Source organism: Mycetomoellerius zeteki, unplaced genomic scaffold, assembly GCF_001594055.1.
Source record: "Mycetomoellerius zeteki isolate Tzet28-1 unplaced genomic scaffold, Tzet1.0 scaffold310, whole genome shotgun sequence".
Taxonomy (NCBI): Eukaryota; Metazoa; Arthropoda; class Insecta; order Hymenoptera; family Formicidae; genus Mycetomoellerius; species Mycetomoellerius zeteki.
In genome coordinates, this window is record NW_017257295.1 from 1057025 (window position 1) to 1076247 (window position 19223).

General features: G+C 29.5%; 3 protein-coding genes across 4 annotated transcripts; all 3 read left to right on the forward strand.

Annotated features, from left to right (window-relative positions):
- The first annotated feature begins 2931 nt into the window (after positions 1 to 2931).
- LOC108724800 (uncharacterized) lies at positions 2932 to 4433 on the forward strand. Its single transcript, XM_018451418.1, has 2 exons — positions 2932 to 2977; positions 3400 to 4433. Exon 2 carries the CDS (start codon positions 3400 to 3402, stop codon positions 4291 to 4293), a length of 894 nt encoding a protein of 297 aa, XP_018306920.1. The 5' UTR covers positions 2932 to 2977; the 3' UTR covers positions 4294 to 4433.
- A 3530-nt stretch (positions 4434 to 7963) lies between these two features.
- On the forward strand, positions 7964 to 9456 carry SIFa (neuropeptide SIFamide). Of its 2 annotated transcripts, none has more exons than XM_018451420.1 (3): positions 7964 to 8001; positions 8634 to 8787; positions 9202 to 9456. In XM_018451420.1, the coding sequence occupies exons 2-3, from the start codon at positions 8658 to 8660 to the stop codon at positions 9291 to 9293; spliced, it is 222 nt and encodes a 73-aa protein (XP_018306922.1). In that variant the 5' UTR covers positions 7964 to 8001; positions 8634 to 8657; the 3' UTR covers positions 9294 to 9456. The 2 variants fall into 2 exon arrangements, with proteins under 2 accessions (XP_018306922.1, XP_018306923.1); XM_018451421.1 differs by lacking the exon at positions 7964 to 8001 and adding an exon at positions 8414 to 8462.
- A 1971-nt stretch (positions 9457 to 11427) lies between these two features.
- Positions 11428 to 12813, forward strand: Eth (ecdysis triggering hormone). The gene is made up of 5 exons (XM_018451419.1): positions 11428 to 11710; positions 11859 to 12052; positions 12185 to 12266; positions 12342 to 12438; positions 12681 to 12813. The coding sequence occupies exons 1-5, from the start codon at positions 11659 to 11661 to the stop codon at positions 12742 to 12744; spliced, it is 489 nt and encodes a 162-aa protein (XP_018306921.1). The 5' UTR covers positions 11428 to 11658; the 3' UTR covers positions 12745 to 12813.
- Positions 12814 to 19223: the final 6410 nt, after the last annotated feature.

The following is a 19223-nucleotide window of genomic DNA, read 5'->3' on the forward strand; positions in this document are numbered from 1 at the left end:
ACAATGTAAAACATATTTAATTTGAACACATATTGTGAAATATGTGTTCAAATTAAAATAAATTAACTTTGTAATTTAAAGTATGTTATAAAATTTATTATGCAATGTAACGAATTATGATACAACTAAACGAATAAAATTCAAAATCGTTTTTAAAATTATTTGAAATCTCATGGATGCGCGCGCGCGCGCGCAGTAATATTTTTATATCAAATATATGTTTTTAATACCATATTTTATTAATTTAGATTTTATTTAATTTAAACTCGCTTTATAGAATGAAACATACGGAGATACATTTATAAGTAGTGACGAGCAATAATTTGTTCAGTTAAAATAATTATTAATTATTTTAATGATTGACTGATTAATTTAACTATACTTCTTTTTTGAGTGGGTTTTTTCTCAAGTTATAAACATTTGTATCCATATCAGAGAGTTTTACTATTAGTAACATTTGACATATATAAATATCATTCAAATATTAACAACATTTAACAAAATTCCTAAAAGAACAACTATATCACGAAATAAAAAGGGCAATTGGGAATTAGCGATATAGACTGTACGCATTATTTATAAAAAAATCTATCGTACACTTAGACGTTTACATTAAAATATGTACATGCTTATACATTAAAATATATACATGCTTTGGATAGCTTTTTAACCATACTTAGCGAAACGTTGTAATAATATACGCTTATTAAGGTCATGAGATGATTTCGGTCATGCCTTATTATTTTTTATAATACTTCAATAGGCGAACAGTTAACTACACTGAAAAAAAAGATTGGCTGCTGCAGCCAATTAAAAATGCTATGCCATATTTTACCATCTAATTTGCTGCAGCAGCCAATCTTTTTTTTAATGTATCTCATAAAGAGCGTGACCGGAAACATCTCATGACCTTAAGTATTTAAATACATATATTCAGAGCTGGACACCATGTATTTGGAATATATATTTAAAACACAGTATTTGCAATACAAGTGCGTTTTGTATTTTGTATTTCAGCGGAGCGCATAAAATTACGTATAATTTTGTATTTAAAACTAAAAGATTAAAAGCTTTTTGTATTTGTAATTCAAATAATAAGATTATATTTCTGTTTTTCGCTGAGGATGGCTCCAAAATGAGCCGAAACATTGAGTTCGATACAATAAATGAAGATAACCATTGACACTTGAGTATTATCTGCATCTTCTAATTCTTCGCTCTTACATCAGCGTTTATTCTCATTAGCCTTATCTGAAATTCTATTTCATTGAATAATAAGATTGATTATTAATTTTAGTATTTGAAGTATAAAATACAAATTTTCGTATGCTTTGCTGAAATAGAAAAAAGAAAATGCAATTGTCTGACAAATACTATTTTTCATATAAAAATATTTCAAAGAGAGAAGAGTTAGGAGATGCAGATAATACTCAAGTGTTAATAATTATCTTCATTTATTGTATCGAATGTTTCGGCTCACTTTGGAGTCATCCTCAGCGAAAAACAGAAATATAATCTTATTATTTGAATTACAAATACAAAAAGCTTTTAATCTTTCAGTTTTAAATACAAAATTATACGTAATACTTTTATGCGCTCCGCTAAAATACAAAATACAAAACGCACTTGTATTGCAAATATTGTGTTTTAAATAAAAGTATTCCAAATACACATACCCAGCCCTGAATACATTAACGTTTCGTTGATGACGGTTAAAAATTAGTCGACACATGTAAATATTATTATTTTCTTTATATATAAAAAAATTACAACGATTATTTTAAGCCATCATGAAGTCTTATTAGAAAAACGTATAGCCTTTGTAGCACAATTGCTAGCTAATAAATATTTCTTAATTTAATGCTTTCTTTTCAAAAAATCTCATTTAGGATTATACTTTCTAAAAATAATGATAGGACTTTTCTTTAGAATGTACTTCTGTAATTTCGTAATTTAATTTATCATTAAAAAGTGTATTTAAAACAGATTAAAATATTTAGCATTGTTGCAACTGTTATCTAAAAAATCATTAATGCTAAATAATCTGACATTCTTATGATTCTAATTTAAACTATTAGTGAAACATTCACGTAACAACGATCATGTTCTGGCCCTATTTGGTTCGCTATGATATATTGACATTTTTTTGTAAGTGAACAGTAACAGCTTGTTATGATTAAATACATCCTAAAAGATTTTAAATCTGTACGAATAATCTTTCTGTATTGGGAACCGAATTTGAGGCACCAAGTTCAGAATGTCAAGCTAAAATTTTTCCAGAACTGAATAAAACTACGTCACTCGTATTACTTTAGAAAATATTATTAAACCTGCGACTACAAGAAGCTTTATCATATAATCTAAAAATTGTTTATAATTTAACTTTTAAAGATTTTCTATAAATTACATTATTGAAGATATAACGGCGTAATTACGGAAAAATGTATTGTGTTAAAAATTTTTAAACACAAAATTATTTCAAGTAATTTTATTTTAAACATATAAAATTTATATAAATATTTATTTATAATTTATATAAATAGATATAAATGAAGAAATTTTTTAGTAATATAAAATGTATCTCAAAGTAATGTTACTTTTATTACTTTATAAATATCTAGATCGTATTCTTTCTTATCACTATACTTGTAATCTTTTTCTCTTACTTTTTGCTAGTTAGAAAATATTAATACTATATTTAAAAAGAACATCTATTTGCACTAGGCTCTACTAATGCTAAGATCGGCCCTGCTTGGAATGAAACTATAAAACCATCAGTTGAGTGCCTTAATAGATATTTGTATTTCGAACGTCGATGTGTGTATTTCTTTGTGAACAAAGTCACTTTTAACGGATTCTTTGAACTGAAAGGAACATCAATATTCGTTTCAACAACAGATTTTTATTTCTAAACGTTCTAACAGAGGAAGTGTTTCAGAGGAAGTGTTTCGGAAATTGAATCTTTTCCACGTTAAAGGTGAGTAGGATGTGCTATTAAATTTTATTCTATTTCAAAGACATTCTTTATAACAATTTAGATTTTAGAATTAAAATAAATTTATTGTCATATAATTTGTCGGATTTTCAAAATCAAAATGAAAAATTCTTAAAGTAATACGACACTGAAATTGCATATTCAATACCCGCAATACTCGTCTACTAACGTTAATTATATCGTCTAAAATACCGCAGTTGTTATATATAAGCTCATCTCTATCCTCGTTTATCTAATACACATAGCGGCTACCGAAATCCCATTTTAACTCTCTGGAATATGTACATGCAGGAGCGCGGTCAGACTCCTGGAATTCCTCCTTAGCCATACATCCCTTCCAATAAGCCAGCATCGGAACGCGGAGCCGCATCCCCTTCAGAATATTGATTAGCCATCATTTTCAGATGACGCCTACGTTCTGTTGGATATTCCTGTTGGTGTTGGCGTTGGTGGGCTGCGCTACGAGCGTACCAAGGCCTCTCACGGTCGACGCTTGCGCCCTGCTCTGCAATCCCGGGGCAGAGACTGAGTCCGAGCGAGAGAGGGATGTGCGCCTATTTCCCCGATATCCCAAGGTAAATTGCAAGCTCCAGTCCCTCAGCGACGAGCATCAGGCGTTTGCTATTATGAGCCACTGTTTGAAACTGTGCACTTACGAACTATCAATCGCGTCGGAAGTCAACTGTTTTGCTCTGAGATCATCCCTCCAAGCAAGTATAGGATGTTATTGTGATGCTTTAATACCCTTGAGTCCGAACACTATGCGCCTTCACGAAACTTGGCGGCTCAACCTTTTGGTAAAGGAGTTGGCGAGCGATATCATGACTACGATTCTCAACTCACCTCTCGACGTACTCGTCCTATGCGAGATCCGTGATGAACTGTTCGAGGACACCGACATATCACAAGGAAAGTTCTTCACAAAATGTTTATACCCAGATAGTTCAAACTCAGATGACTCACCCGGACGAGCAAAACGAAACATTGAAGAGAGTGAGACAGATGCATTGCATCATGAAACATTAATCAATGAATTCAATGATAACGTCGAAACTGTGGAACTGGATGAAAATATGCAGAGGGATGAGAACATAGAGTCGATACCACGACATCAGGAGAAACGTGAGTCGCCACTTCCTGAAAATCTAGATTTGTCCAGAGAGAAGACTGCCGAAGATACCTCCCACCTGGATCAAGACAACCCATCATTAGGTGAACATAGTGAAAAAAATCAAAATTGCCCAGAATTGTGCATGGCCGATTCTGTTGATGAAATCTGTCAATGTGAAACGAGTTAAAAAGCTGAACAATTATAAAACATACATAGACAAAAATAACAGACAGGAGAGAGAGTTTACGCGAAGACCACGAATTTTCATATCTTGCATAGATCGTCAATTAAATTAATTATTACGGAAAAGTGTTTTTCATCGTAATCAGGAAGATGTAAAATAGAAATAATCTGAAGCATGTATGATTTTCTTTTCGATTTTGTTATTTAAATTAATTTTTTTCTCAGCAGTTTAACGTATAATAATAATTGTAATATATAAGAAAAATTAACAAATTATTATTTTTGGATAACTAACAATTTGTTATCTATTGTAATACATTGTTACATGCGTAATTCTAAAGATTACATAATATTATTGTTAGACTGTAATAATTCAAGCGCTATATAAAAATATTAATTTGTTATTCCACATAATGTTCCATTTATAAATAGATTTGTATCTTTTTATATTTTTAATATATGTGCATCTTTTATAAATACTTTTGTATTCTTCTATTTTTTTATATGTATTTATATTTTTACACATATTTATATTTATTTGTCGATTTTTACTCTCATTTTTATACAGTCCGTACAAAAAGTTTAACGAAAAATATAAAAATAAAATAAATTATTATAGAAGAACTGAAAAAATTAGTGGCAAACATGGCATGTATTAATATAATTATGTATAAAATAATATAATCACGAAGTATTAAGTTAATAATTAATATAAATGATAAGATTTTTCACTTAATGTTTAATATTGTAATCGCTTTAGGCCTAAGACAGTTCTACACAGGTCCAGTTCACACGGTCCAGTTGCATTATATTTTCTATTTTGACTCAGAAAATACGACGCTGGAATTTTCATCAATTTCACGTAATTTAATTGATACACAATCCTTTCAAGTATTTCAGATAATATGTAATTTTCCAAAGGAATCTGGCGCAATGAAACATAATCACTATGAATATGTACAATTAAATACATTTCATTTGATTTAATTACTATTACAACACGTTAAGGAACAACTAAAAATTAAAAACTAATAATGTGTCCTAATAGATATTATTATTACGTTTTTACAATATCATTCTATAATATATCGTAGACGTTGCCTCTTTATCCTACTGGGTATAATACGTAATTTGAATAAAAATATTTCTGTATATACCTTTTATGTTTCTCATATATTAATTGTGTTATAAAAATATCCTAATAACAAATAATCTTTTCCTAATCGATAATTATAAATGGAAGTAGATACTTGTTTCCTAATAGATAATCTTTTCTAAACAGTAAGAAACTAATTTCGTGAAGTTAATCATTCCAATACAAACTTATTAATTACGTGTTCAAAATTGCTAACTTTACATTAAAGCAAATTAAGTATATCTATGTATATGTAAATATACAGGTCTATATTGAGACGTAATAAACATTTAGTCAAAAGGCTTGCGACGTGTGAGCAGGACATCGATGTGTGATATGTGTATTATGCAATAAATTCTACTTATATGCGCGCACGATATGCACGTGCATTCTCGCGCTAATTATAGTTTACATAAAGCAGTTAATAATTTTTATACAACGATAGAATATATACAATATGTAAATAAGCAAACGAAACAAAATCCATGTCTTCCACACTTTGTAGTTAAATTACTATTTCTTGGCATCCGCTTTATATGATATTACTTAAACGATAAGTGTATACTGATAAAGCGCAGATAATTTACTCGTTGTTTAGTGCGATAAGTCTTGGCCGGCATCAATACGTCGTCGATTGTCATCGACTGTGTACTTCCAAAACTATTAACCTTGTAAAATAACTATTTGTATTGATCGTATAGCGAATAATCGACGGCGTGTTTGTTTATCGTGCCAAATTAAGAAGAAAAAGTTGTGACGCGACAATAAGACGTAGACTCTAATATGCCTATACGATGTATTTTAAATCGTATCACGCTCTCGGTTTTCAATCGATACATACACATTTTAACTCTGAGAACTTTTTAATACAGCAAATAAATGAAGAGAACGAGAATAATGATTAAATAGAAAGTTATACTTGTTGAGTGTCTAAGAAGAATGTTATAATTGTAATTTTATTTTGTACATATAGTAATGTATTAAGAAATCGATCGATCATCGAGAACGTGATTAAATTTGGCTCTAATAATTGATTATCTCACACTATAATTAATATATATTATTTATATGATTACTTAATTGTATATATATATATTAATTATATTTATATAAATATTGGTATTAGTCTATTACTGTATTGCATATATATTGTAGTAACATAAAAGAAAGATACAATGTTGTCATATTAACTTTCTCTCATATTGATATCCATGTATTAATTTATAATTATATAATCTGCAACAATCACTTTTTGTAACTAACATGTGATATAGCGTTATACAAGCGAAACGCTATTATCTTAAAAGATTTTAAAATTAAATAAAGTAACATTTTAAAACATTCATGCATTGACCCATGCGGATAGTTCAGCTCCTTTTAAAACACAATTTTTTTAATTATATTTATATTATTAATGTCAATATTGTTAATTGTATACATATAACGCAAAAGTTTAATGTATATACTTAATTATGTAATAATAAAAATATTGTTTATAACAAAATTTAAAAATTCTGTTATTATTTTAGTATTATTATTTTTTTAACAAAATTTTTTTAACAAAATTTGAAGTGTCTTGTGACTAATAATATAAAATTCGCGGCAATGTTAATTTAAAAATAATCTTCTTTAAAATATTTATAATAAAAAATTAATACATTGTAAGTTCTGATTATTATATCATATGCTGAAAATATAGTAAAGCCTTTTATCGACCGATGCGATGAGAGTATCATACTTAGGTATGACAGTACCTTATCGATGATAACTTATCTGTGCATGACAAAAGGTATAAGTCCTAGGACTTTCAAATTAGATCATTAGCTTTGAAAAGAGATGTTATATCGATAATAGATATAGATACTATTTTAATATCATTTATTAGTAATATTTAAAAAGTAAATTTTAAAAAGAGAATTTCATTTGTTCAACTACCTATTCTACTAATCAATAATTTGTTTTATTCTTTTTATCAAAATTATATACACAGAAGATAATTTTTTAAATAATAGTTCCAACAATTTGCAATTCTTCATATTTTTTTTAACTAACATATTCACATCATATTAGATGTAGATATTGAAAAAACTAAGTTATTACTTTCTTAATAAACATATCGTTTTTCTGTTATAAGAAATTAAACTTTTAATTTCTTATAACAAAATAATAAAAGGACTATACTTTTCATTTTCTAGGAGCTAATAAATAATAAAATAATAAAACTTAAATCTTTGTTAATAATGTACTTTACAGTAAAGTATTTTAATATAATTATTTAATAAAAACAGTGTTAAATATAGAAATAGATACACACACACACACACTAATCTTAAACTATGATACTTTATTAAGTTTTTCCGCAATACATGGTCTACGTGATACGTTCGAAACATCTTTATTTCCCTGAAGTAAAAAGCAATCAGGATGGTCTTTAATCACATTACACTTTCTGATAGCTTATTATCTTCTTCACACACTACATTCTTAAAATATAGACTACTCTCTTATAAAAGCCGTTTCAACCACCGAAGAGGCATCAGTCGAGTACCGTCTTTCGGATACATCCCGTTCATTCAGGTGAAAACGTCACTTTTAATTATAATATAACTATAAATATATATAAATTTATATAGTTTTTCACGTTATATGTATTTTCTTACTCTATTTTCTTACACTATAGATTGTGTAAATACTTGAGCAAATTTAGCTTTTCCACATACACACACACACACATACTAAAATATTTCCGATTTTTCAATAATTTTTCAATTTCATAGCGTGACTTTATGTGCTATTTTTACACAAGTTGGTCATCGTCAGTTATTACGAATTTTTATATTTCATGATAAATTAATACCCTCTTGGACAAACTTGTGACATTACTTGCAAATAATGTAGCTCGACTGCGTTTGATAGAGACATTTGTCTTCAAGTCGTTTCCCTGGGTATAAAAGCTCACAGCTTGTGCGTCGCTAGTAACATTCAGTGACCGAATCTTCTAAGGATCACACAAGTTCTTTTCGTTCTTTCAAAAAAGAGTAAGCTTTTGTTTTATATTGAAATTTATTTATCATAAACTTTTTAAAAATTTATTATTGCTTATTTCTAATTATTAAACTGATTATTTATTTATAACAGCAAATAAAATGAGATGTTAAATATAAAAAATTGTTATAAATATTCAACAAATTCTTCATTTTTTATTTCAGACGAAAATAGATTAACGCATCGACATGGTTTCCATTCGCCTTATCCTGACTCTCGCTGTTATCATGGTAGCCTTCGTCATCAGTGCAAACGCTGCCTACAAAAAACCACCTTTCAATGGTAGCATATTTGGCAAACGATCTAACACTGTGACTGGTAAGTATCTTTATAAAATACTTATAACAAAATTTAATTTTATAAAGAAAATCTTAAAGCTTGAAAAAAATTTATTTATGTTAAGCTTTAATATTTAACATAAATAGATAAAACCAACTCCATCTGTTAAATGTTTTACATTAGAATATCAATTAATACAGTTTTATTATATAGCATATTATTATATAAAAATACTTAAATCAGATCTGTATTTCTTGTGCCTCAAACTTTCATCTGATACGTTTTATGTGCTTTTCTACGTTAACAATTATTCGAAAAATTTTACAGTTCTTAAAATATCTTTTGCTTACAAATAACTGCAGTTTGCAAAATTTTATTGCACCAATTTATATTGAGACTAATTGTTTTTTATTATTTCCCAAAAGATAATCAATAAATTGTTTTTCTTTTCAGATTATGAAATTACCAGCCGCGCTCTATCAACGATTTGCGAAGTCGCCAGTGAAACCTGCACCGCTTGGCTGTCTCATCAAGAATCCAACTGAAGATGAAAAACCGACCGAGACAATCCATAATTCTCGCCAACTGATTGATCCATGAAACAATGTAACTAACCGACTCCTGTAAAGTACTTGCAATCATGCGCTTAAAAGTTCGCGTCACATTGTTTTCTATCAATAATCGTTTCATTACGCGTCATAACTTTATACATAAACAATATTGTAATTACGATGGTTTAAGCTTCCACGATCTAGCTTTATTTATCAAAAGTATCCCAAATAAAGTGTTATGATTTCAAGAGCTAATTAGTATTATTTTATATATAATTATTTTTGCCTTCTATCTTTCATTACATAAAAAAAGGTATAAAAGTATTAACTAACATCAGCAGGCAACTAAAGTCTTTAAAAACACCATTAATACTGTGGTAGCTAAATTTAAGTTTGTAAAAAAAAAGAAATAAAATACAATCCTTTCAAAATGATAAAAATTCATTGTTTTGACAAGCATATTAGAATTTCTTTAGATTTTTATATCCGAAACAATAAAAAATTTGCTGTTTTCTCGAAAACTCTTATTGCTGACGGAAAAGTAAATTCATGTTGCCGGTGAAGCCGGCATTTAATATTTATTTTATAATACTAATTATAATAATTATTTATCTTTATTTTTATTTAAGTTATTACACAGTAATATCGCGATAATTTTTTAAACAATTATGTAATAAAGTAATTACCGATTAGAACTTTTAAAATAGTCTGATGTCTAAAGTAATAAAGCATGTATTTAACAAAATATTTAATTTAAATAATTTGAATAATTATAAGAGTTCATTGCAATTCAGTTAAATATAAATTAGAAGCAATTTGATATGGAAAGCACGTGCCATTCACCTGCCTGAATAAGGGTTATAGTCTATTGTCTACTGCTGAGAAAAAACATGCAATACGAAGCAACCGCAAAAGTATTGACACATATTTGATTTTATCACTTTATAAATATATGTACAATATATTTTATGTACTGTACATAAATATTCTACTTATAAGTATTCAACTGCAGTAACAAAATCGTATTGATAAAGAAATTTTGCTTTTACAATATTAAATTTTATTTTCAAGTATAAGTAATGCAGTAATGATCATATTATGCAGTAAATTGATTGTATATAAATTGCATCGTATGTTAAAATGGTTTTTCTTTTAGAATTTGTTAAAAATTTATGTCAAAATAAAGTATGAGGTATTTCTTGTGGACGATAAATATTCCGCTGACAAAAGCTAGCCGAGAAATTTATTCTCGGTACTGTTAAAGACAAACACACTGGTGTTAATTTACAAGACGTACATGAACTAAATATTTAATTACTCTTTAATCAAGTATAAATACGCTGGGCTTGATGGAATTAAGTTCATTGCATTCAGTTTATCTTCAGGTAAGGAAATATTATTCATTATATGAATCTATCTTTCTATTAAATTTCGATTTTTACAAAAAAATTTTCAGTTCTTAACATTATATCTCCGTGATATTAAATTAGAATAACCAATATCTTTCTCATGGTTTTCAAATAGAAGAGCAAATGTCATATCTCTGAATATATAATATATGCTCTTTACAGGATTTTAAAGCAAATCGTTTAACAGTTAAAATAGATATTTTTATTCGTAGCGCTTGTAACTAAAATAGCTATTATAATATACGAGTATGTTTAATTAACTATCTGAAATAACAATTATTAAAAAAATTATTTTTAAGGTCAAGATTATTCCATAGATCAATTTTCAGTGCCGTTGCTTTCTATTACGCGAAAAAATTAAGTATCTACCTATAGAACTTCCAATTTCTCGCTGAAGACGTTCGATCGCGCGTTGGCGCGATTTCGGAAACTATTTACTTCCATTCATGCATTGCATAGCGTCAAACATCCTACGAGTAACATCCTACGAGGCATCAGTTCTATAGAATGCATTTTACTCACACGGGCGGTTGAATATTTCTGTGCGTTACGCGAACGAGAACAAACAGTCACTGTGATTCAAATACGATGAGGTTTCACGACGTGCAAACTTCTCGTCGATTCTCCTTCGCCCACAATCCTCGAGCACTTCGGTCCACTCTTCGTGATAATGGAAGAAGCCGCACGTACGCGAAAAATCGTTCAGTGTTCATCGAATGCCTGCAAGACGCGCATCTTTTTCGCGAGAATCGGCAGGTTTCTATGGCAGTCACTTATCTGTCGACAGCGATCGAGAATGCCACGTCAATTAAAACGCGTTCACCTGTTAAATTAATTGTTGCGTCTGATTCTAAAGCGTGTAATCGGTGTGATGTGCAAAGGGTGAAGTTGTTTTTGAAGACTGAACTGCGTTTGATTCATTACAGGCACTGAACTGTTACTTTCTCAAAATGATGCTGCAGAGGGTGTGTGCTCGACGGATTGGAGGTGTCTTTTTTAATGGTAAATTAAATAATAACTTTACATATCATATAAATTTACAAAGATAATATATGTTTAGTTGCTTATCTAATTATAATACATCTAAAGAATAATGCTTTGCCTATTTCAATATTAAAATGTTCAATATTATTTTTTTTTTGCAATGAAGCTTTTCTCATTGGAGCCGTCATGTTGTTAATATGTGAAAATACCACAATTGCGGAGGAAGTACCAGCATTCTTCTTGAAAATCGCCAAAATTCCAACTTTACCTAGAGTAGGTCGAAGCGGAAGATTTGAAGATTTCTTTTATAAAGCTGAGAAGCATATACCTCGAATTGGTAGAAGTAGTCAACACAAGCAGGTATCTAATTATTGAAACGTATTATTGCAATCTTTTTTGTGTTATTGTATATATTTGTATTATTGCATATTTTTGAAATTTCATCTTTACATAATAATTATACTAAATAATTCCTGAATTGCATTTTTTAAGTCAACCAATCCTCTATTGCTGCAAGACGAACAGGAAATTTACTCCGATTTAACTAAAAGGCGCATAGACTATCCTTCAAAAGGTTAGAGATTTCATTGATATATTTCTCGGTATTATATCTAATTGAATAATCCTACGTCTTGTTTTTTCTTGTCAGTTGAAGAATGGTCTTGGCAAAACTTTCCTCTAGCAATCGAAGGTCCAAAAGAACTATGGCGAACGTTAGCTGGATATTCAAGGGATGGTAGTGATGAGTAAGTTTTATAAAACCAGATTGTGGAAAAAATATTTAATTTACTAATTGATACAATTTAATACTTAAAAAAATGTTAGGATTTATTAGAACATACATATGTGTGTGTGTATATGTATATATATATCCATATAATTATTTATATGAGATTGAGATGATTGTTCGAAACACACTTTTACAAATTATTGAGTTTTATGTAATAATTTTGACACATTTTATTAATAATTATTTAATTAATTTAAGTATCGAAAATGAAGTGTGGCAGAGGAAGAAAAGGACTGGATCAGCAATCACACAGGCAAAATAGCAAAAATCCAGAAATTATTTATCACTTTGGAGAAGTTAAATAATATATAGCTTTTATTATTATATGGTGACGGAAAATAACTAAAAATAATAAATGCGTAAATATTGAGTGGCTTCATTCTTCTTCGATTTTTTTGCACCAAATGGGGATTTCAATAAATAATCAATCATTTAAACTAATTGTAAAACTGAATTTTTTCAAATTACAATAATGTACAATGTATTAGCAAAATTTGACAATTTGTAGAAAATATACTAATTGTTTAGAATGCAGATTAATAATATTGTACATTTCATAATCAAACAATTTTCCTAATTGTTCTTATCAGTATGAGAATATTTATCCGAAGACAATGAAATCTGGAAAATTTTATTTTTCCCTCTCTTGTTCCTATAGTATCCTAAATAAAAAAATTTATCTAATACAATTTTTCATTATAATTAATGCTGTAGTATACATTATATTTTATACATTATTTTTTGCATAATTAGCATATTATATCTTATATACAAACAGACAATTTATTTTAGATGTTATTAATATTTTTAATTTTATATTTCGTTTAATTATTAAAATCCTTGCCACATTTAGATTAAGATTCTTACTTATCATAATTAATTATAAATATAATATTATAATATTATAAATATAATATAAATATAATATAATGATAATATTATTAATAAAGAAGTAATAAAGAAAAATTAATTAACAATAAGAAAAAAATAAAGAAAAAATACCTGCGGGCCTAATAATACAATAATATATATTCACATTGAAATTATAGACTAAGAAACAGGTTGCAAAAATTGCAGGGAAAATTTCTGCCGTCTCCTCTTTCTGTGTATTTTGCTTAATCTGATACACACTATATTTTTACGGGCGTTTGTAATTTCCATGACTTATGGAAAATTGCCGACGCAATCGAACCGATACTTATAAGAAACCAACTTTTTCGATACATGGCAACTTGCACGACAGTTGTTTGCTGAAATTGCATATGCGAATCCCCTTACCTTCGCGTCAGTCGTGCGACAAATAATAATATTCTATAACATTATCGAAAACGTGCATGTAACAATTGAGAATCGACGTAATATTTAGGCTGCGTTCCATTTAATGCTGCCCGTGGAATCATTTCATCCATGTTGTTTATCAAATGTTAAACAAGGATAAATGATGTTTGCGAGCGTTGTAAGCGTCAAATGGAACGCACCCTTAGGAAAGAAAAGTATAGCTATATGGACATAAATGCATATTTCCTAGTAAATAATTTCAAGACGCACCGCACGTAACACCGCGAGGCATTGTTTAATGTGATGAGTACAAGATATTGATGATATACAACGACAGATACTAATAAATAGGCAATTCATAGACAAAATATAATTTTCATACATAATAAATGCGTGATAACCTCCGGTTACTGTTTCTTATTAGACAGCTTAGGCTTTGTACGAGGTAAAAATTGTTATCATTAATAAGGGAGCAAAATATTATGAACATGTAATCATTTCTCAAACATGAGATATTCAAGCGTAGGTGAACTGGACTGTGATAAGGAATCGTTTTAGTATCGGCAAAGAGAGAAGCCTGAGAGTGGACGTATACGAGTTTTAGATGGAACTTATTTATTAGAGCATCTATATGCACAACACGTACACGTTAATCTGTATAGTCATAGATATGTCTGGAGGGTAAACATGGACATATCTAAAGAGTAACAAATTAACGATCTCCTATTTTCTTCCGTGTTACGTATATAGTCCTATTCCATAATACATCTACAGAATATATGTAATTGCGTAAAAACTAAATTATAAAAATAAAAATTATAAATTATAAAATAATTTAAGCCACTTAAAAAATGTAAAAACTTATCAAGTGTTTTATTAGTATTTCTATGAAAAACACATACTAAAAGCAATTTTTTACACGATTACTTTTTATTATAAACGTAAATGGAAATTATAAAATATTTAATTAAAAATACCCACGTGATTTTAAACTTTTGATAAATATTTTTATAAAGATTAATCTTATATAACGCTTGAATTTTTCGACTGTTTAATTGCAACTTGTCAATTAATTTAAAATTTCGAGAAACAAATACAAACCGTTAATTCCAATTTGTAAATCAATCAAGAGACACGGTAATGTTTCGAATGTTAAGTTAATCAATTAGCTTAAAATTGTAGACACCGAGTATATAACATATTGAGATGAAAACGAGTCCACGGAATGCAAGACATATTGCACGCATAATTTTTAATTATAGGCGGAATAGATTTTGTCCGATCTGAAATTATTTTAAAGCGTTAAATAATTTGTGATTATTTCCATAAAAAAGCTGACTTTGTTTGTTTTTTAAAAATATATTTTTATCTCAAAGATATTTTTGGATTACATATAATATCTACTCTATTAATTAATAATTCAAAGACTATTAATATGAATACATATAATCTTCTTTCAAGAATATATTAATGCATTATGAGGAATTGAACTTAAACTACATATATCTCTGAAGACAAATATATCTTGTTTAAATATTCTTCAGTTAATTATGATTATAATTGATGTTGCGAATATTTCACACTTTTGAACATTTTTAATATCTTTTTTGGACTTAAATTATTCTAATTTTCAGTTATTATTTTTGTAATGCACTTTTTAACAATGTTAAATAATTATATTCCGTGTACAAACAGAGAACAAATTTAAAGATCGGGGATATGTTACCCGCCGGAATATCCGTGGCTACATAGTTCTCCATGTATCTACACGTTTTGTGAGGCGCCAGTAAACAGATTCCATTTGAAACACCGGCATGTCCACTCTTAGGGCCGCGACACAGACTTTCGTATAAGGCTAGATCCACAACCTTGCTTTACTCCGGATCTACAATAGAGTTTAAGCCTTAAGCCATAAGAAATGGACGAATCATAGTCGATTATTCTCCTCGAATTCGACTGTAATTGATCAATTTCTTACGACTTAAAACATCTAAGGCTTAAAACACCTATTGTAGATCCGGACTTAAGAAATCATGCTTAAGTCATAAGCCGAAAGAAATTAAGTAACAATAATTTCTGTTTTTAAACTGTTTTTACGCAGTCTTTAGGCTTTAACCGTTAAACTTAAGCGTAACTTAAACTTGAGCAAAACCCAATTCTTACGGCATAAAAGCATAAGTTCTGTGGTCGATAGTCACTTACAACTTAAAGTTTACGATTTACGGCCTCTTAGAGCAAGGTTGCGAACCTAGCATAACGCAGAATGCAAACAAAGAGAATCAAATAATCAAAGTTCTTCTTTTACGTGAAGTGGAAGGAAAGGAAGGATTCAGATTAGTTGATTCTCTTATGCACTATGCATTATGCGTAAGGGAATCGTCCAATCGAAATTCTTCTTTTCCATGAAATGGGAGGAAAGGAAAGATTCTGATTAGTTGATTCGCTATTATGCACTATGCGTTATACGTTATGCAAAAGTCTGTGCTGCGACCTTTAGGCTTCCCTCTATATGCACACAGAGACGCCAGTAAAAGGGTTTTATCTAAAATGCGGATTCATTCTCAGATTTCTCTTTGATATCACTGAATAAATGTTTGTCACATTTCGCTGTCGATAAAATCTCTTGCGAGTCTTGTATCATATAAAGATTAATAGCCTCAGTCTTAAGCCAGATTCTTCTTTGAAAATGTCAGATTTCTTTTCTGGAAATGTCTTGGGGGAAACGTTTCTTTTTAGCGCATTTTGTATTAGTTTAAAAAAGTTATTTTACTTTGAGAGAGAGAGAGAGAGAGAGAGAGAGAGAGAGAGAGAGAAACACAGATTATTTAAATTTATCACAAATTTATAAAATTCAATATTCATATCTTTTCAACTTTTATATTTATGTCTTGGCAATTTATCTTAGGCAAAACATAAGTTATTATGATATCAAAATGACGTCAAAATGATTACAAATTTATTACTAAAAGTTACTTTTTAGTTAGTAATGATTTATTTTAACGTCAATTTGACGTTGTCGTGACTTGTTGTTCTGTTTGGGTATTTTTCTCATTTTGTGACATTTTCTGTTAAAATGGATTAGATATAATATCGTAAGATGTTAACATAATATAATAATATATATTGTAATATATTATAATAATATCGTAAGATATTAACATAAATGTAAATAATGCAAGTATTTGTTTAAATTTACAATATAAAAATATTTTTTTATTTTAAAATAAAATATCGATGTATAGAAATTCAACAGAATTATAGAGTATTCCATATTGGAGCTCAAGATGTCGCCAGTTAGACCATTTGATGTACATGTTTGAAAAAGACATCGCTAGATAGCGCCATCGATCCATTGAACACCAATATTTTGCGCCATTGCCTGTACCCCGTAACAATAAATTGTTGTAATTACAATAATTCTTGCCTTTAAAGCGATGCTTTGTGTTTAAGTCTCGTCGCCGCAACCGGTAATTTTAATTCATTATGCGGTAACCGCGAAGCGATTCACTCTCTTACCATGATGACCTAAATCCCAATATGGGGTGGGAAGGTGATTATTGGAAAGAATCTTTCTTTTTCTTCCGTCATATTTCTTATAACTTATTTCTATTACATATATGCATATTATTCAATAATTAAAATATATTTTTACATTCTAAACTTTTATTTGCGTCGTATAAATCAACTTCTATAGACCAATGAATTAAGAAAAGTTTCGAATACAAGGGATATAAGTATATCTTATAGCTTCACTTTTTTAGTTAAATATAACTAAGCATGTATAGTTCTGTTTACTTTTAAGATAAGTATAGCTTTTAGCTACAATGGTTTTGTGATTTAATACAAGTATAGGTTCGTTTATCTCTATAACAGGTAGTACCTACTAGTTACTCAGTTGTAAAAAGATGCAGATTATCTTCAATATATAATTTCATTCTGAGCAAACTTTATCAACTTATACAACCTGTACATATAAAAAAAATATTGCATCCAGAGATCAGCGGTAATAAATAAAAAACGCTGAAAAAATTAATTTCTGAACGTAATGACCTTTGCATTTGATATTTTCCACCATACGATGAAATAAGTATTACCCAATAGCAATAATTAGTTTATAATAGATGTATAATTCTCAGAGTAATCCCTCTCGATTACAATTAAATTGTGCATCAATATCCCTTAGAACTGCTATTATGAATCGGCGTAAACTTTTCAAATAATTATTATTTACATTATTTAACTCAGCTAATTACTTATTGTGCGCCGAATGTATCCTATTCGTGAGATCAAACATGATCCCTTCGGCGGAACATCCTCATGCGTTTCCGATTTTTCTCTAACACTTTTTGCATAATAATCATACACGATGTATAATTCACACGTGCACGAAACGTCATTTTCTCTGCCGCTTTCGTCGGCCACGTGCGATTTCCGTGCGGCGATTTTTCCGCAGTCGATTTCCCCCGCGGCGCGACGTGCCAACTTGTGCGCGAGGGGTGCTTTTTTTCGCGGGATCGCATCTTAAGGATACCAACGCCGTCACGTCGGCGAGTATGTACATCGTGCGCGACGCGGATCAGCCGGGTTCGCACGTAGCAATTTACGGAAACCGCACGTAACGCGCGCTCCGTGCCGACCCGAACCAACACAAGTGAACGTTTCCATAGAATGTTACGTAACGGATCGACGCTAGATCGACAGCTGAAGTAACTGTATTTTCGAAGAAGCAACTATCGAAGCAAAATCGCCAAGCAAAACTTATATTAGCCTAGGTGCAGCCGATATGCTTTGCAGGGATGATAGGGATGTGAGGTATTGGTAGCTTTCATAAAATTCTTATAATCATCGTGAAAATCTGCTGACTGCAACATGAATCTCATCGAATAAATATTTTCAATAAATTCCGATCAGTCAATTTACTAATAATTCTGTTTTGTTAAATAAATGCAATTTTGTATCTCTATTTTCTTTATTTTTCTTGTTAATAATATCATGATATGTTTTATTTATTTTTATCAATACAATTGAACGTGTCTTAGATCCAGTTCTGCAACCGGTAATTTACATATATCTCATGATTATAATATAGTACGAACGCATCGCATCATTAATATGTGTGCCGTTTAATCGTATCTTTTTGCGAAATAAAAAATATCACGTGATAATTTTTATGCAAGTCATCGTCGACTTTAGCCGGATCAGCAGTCTGTACAATGTTGCGTGAGTAGGTATTTTCCCAGTCGTATTTAGTAATCTATTCAAATAACCGATTATTACATTTCGGCCTTGATGTTTTGCACTGTTCGGGAATGAAAATGACACGTTAAAAGCACAATCGTTATAGGTGGCGAGCGAATGTTGCAGCTACTCTTTCATCCCGCCAATAGATATTTATACAAACAATTTATTGTTGCAAAACGTAAAACGTTAATTTTAAACAAGGAGCAGTATTATTAATCAGCA

What these genes read in the sequence shown, in the direction of transcription:
- LOC108724800 (XM_018451418.1), top strand. Translation starts at nt 3,400, where the DNA reads ATGACGCCTACGTTCTGTTGGATATTCCTGTTGGTGTTGGCGTTGGTG.
- SIFa (XM_018451420.1), top strand. Translation starts at nt 8,658, where the DNA reads ATGGTTTCCATTCGCCTTATCCTGACTCTCGCTGTTATCATGGTAGCC. An exon ending in ACGATCTAACACTGTGACTG is followed by an intron (nt 8,788 to 9,201) that starts GTAAGTATCTTT and finishes TTTTCTTTTCAG; the next exon opens with ATTATGAAATTACCAGCCGC.
- Eth (XM_018451419.1), top strand. Translation starts at nt 11,659, where the DNA reads ATGATGCTGCAGAGGGTGTGTGCTCGACGGATTGGAGGTGTCTTTTTT. An exon ending in CATAGACTATCCTTCAAAAG is followed by an intron (nt 12,267 to 12,341) that starts GTTAGAGATTTC and finishes TTTTCTTGTCAG; the next exon opens with TTGAAGAATGGTCTTGGCAA. An exon ending in TCAAGGGATGGTAGTGATGA is followed by an intron (nt 12,439 to 12,680) that starts GTAAGTTTTATA and finishes AATTAATTTAAG; the next exon opens with TATCGAAAATGAAGTGTGGC.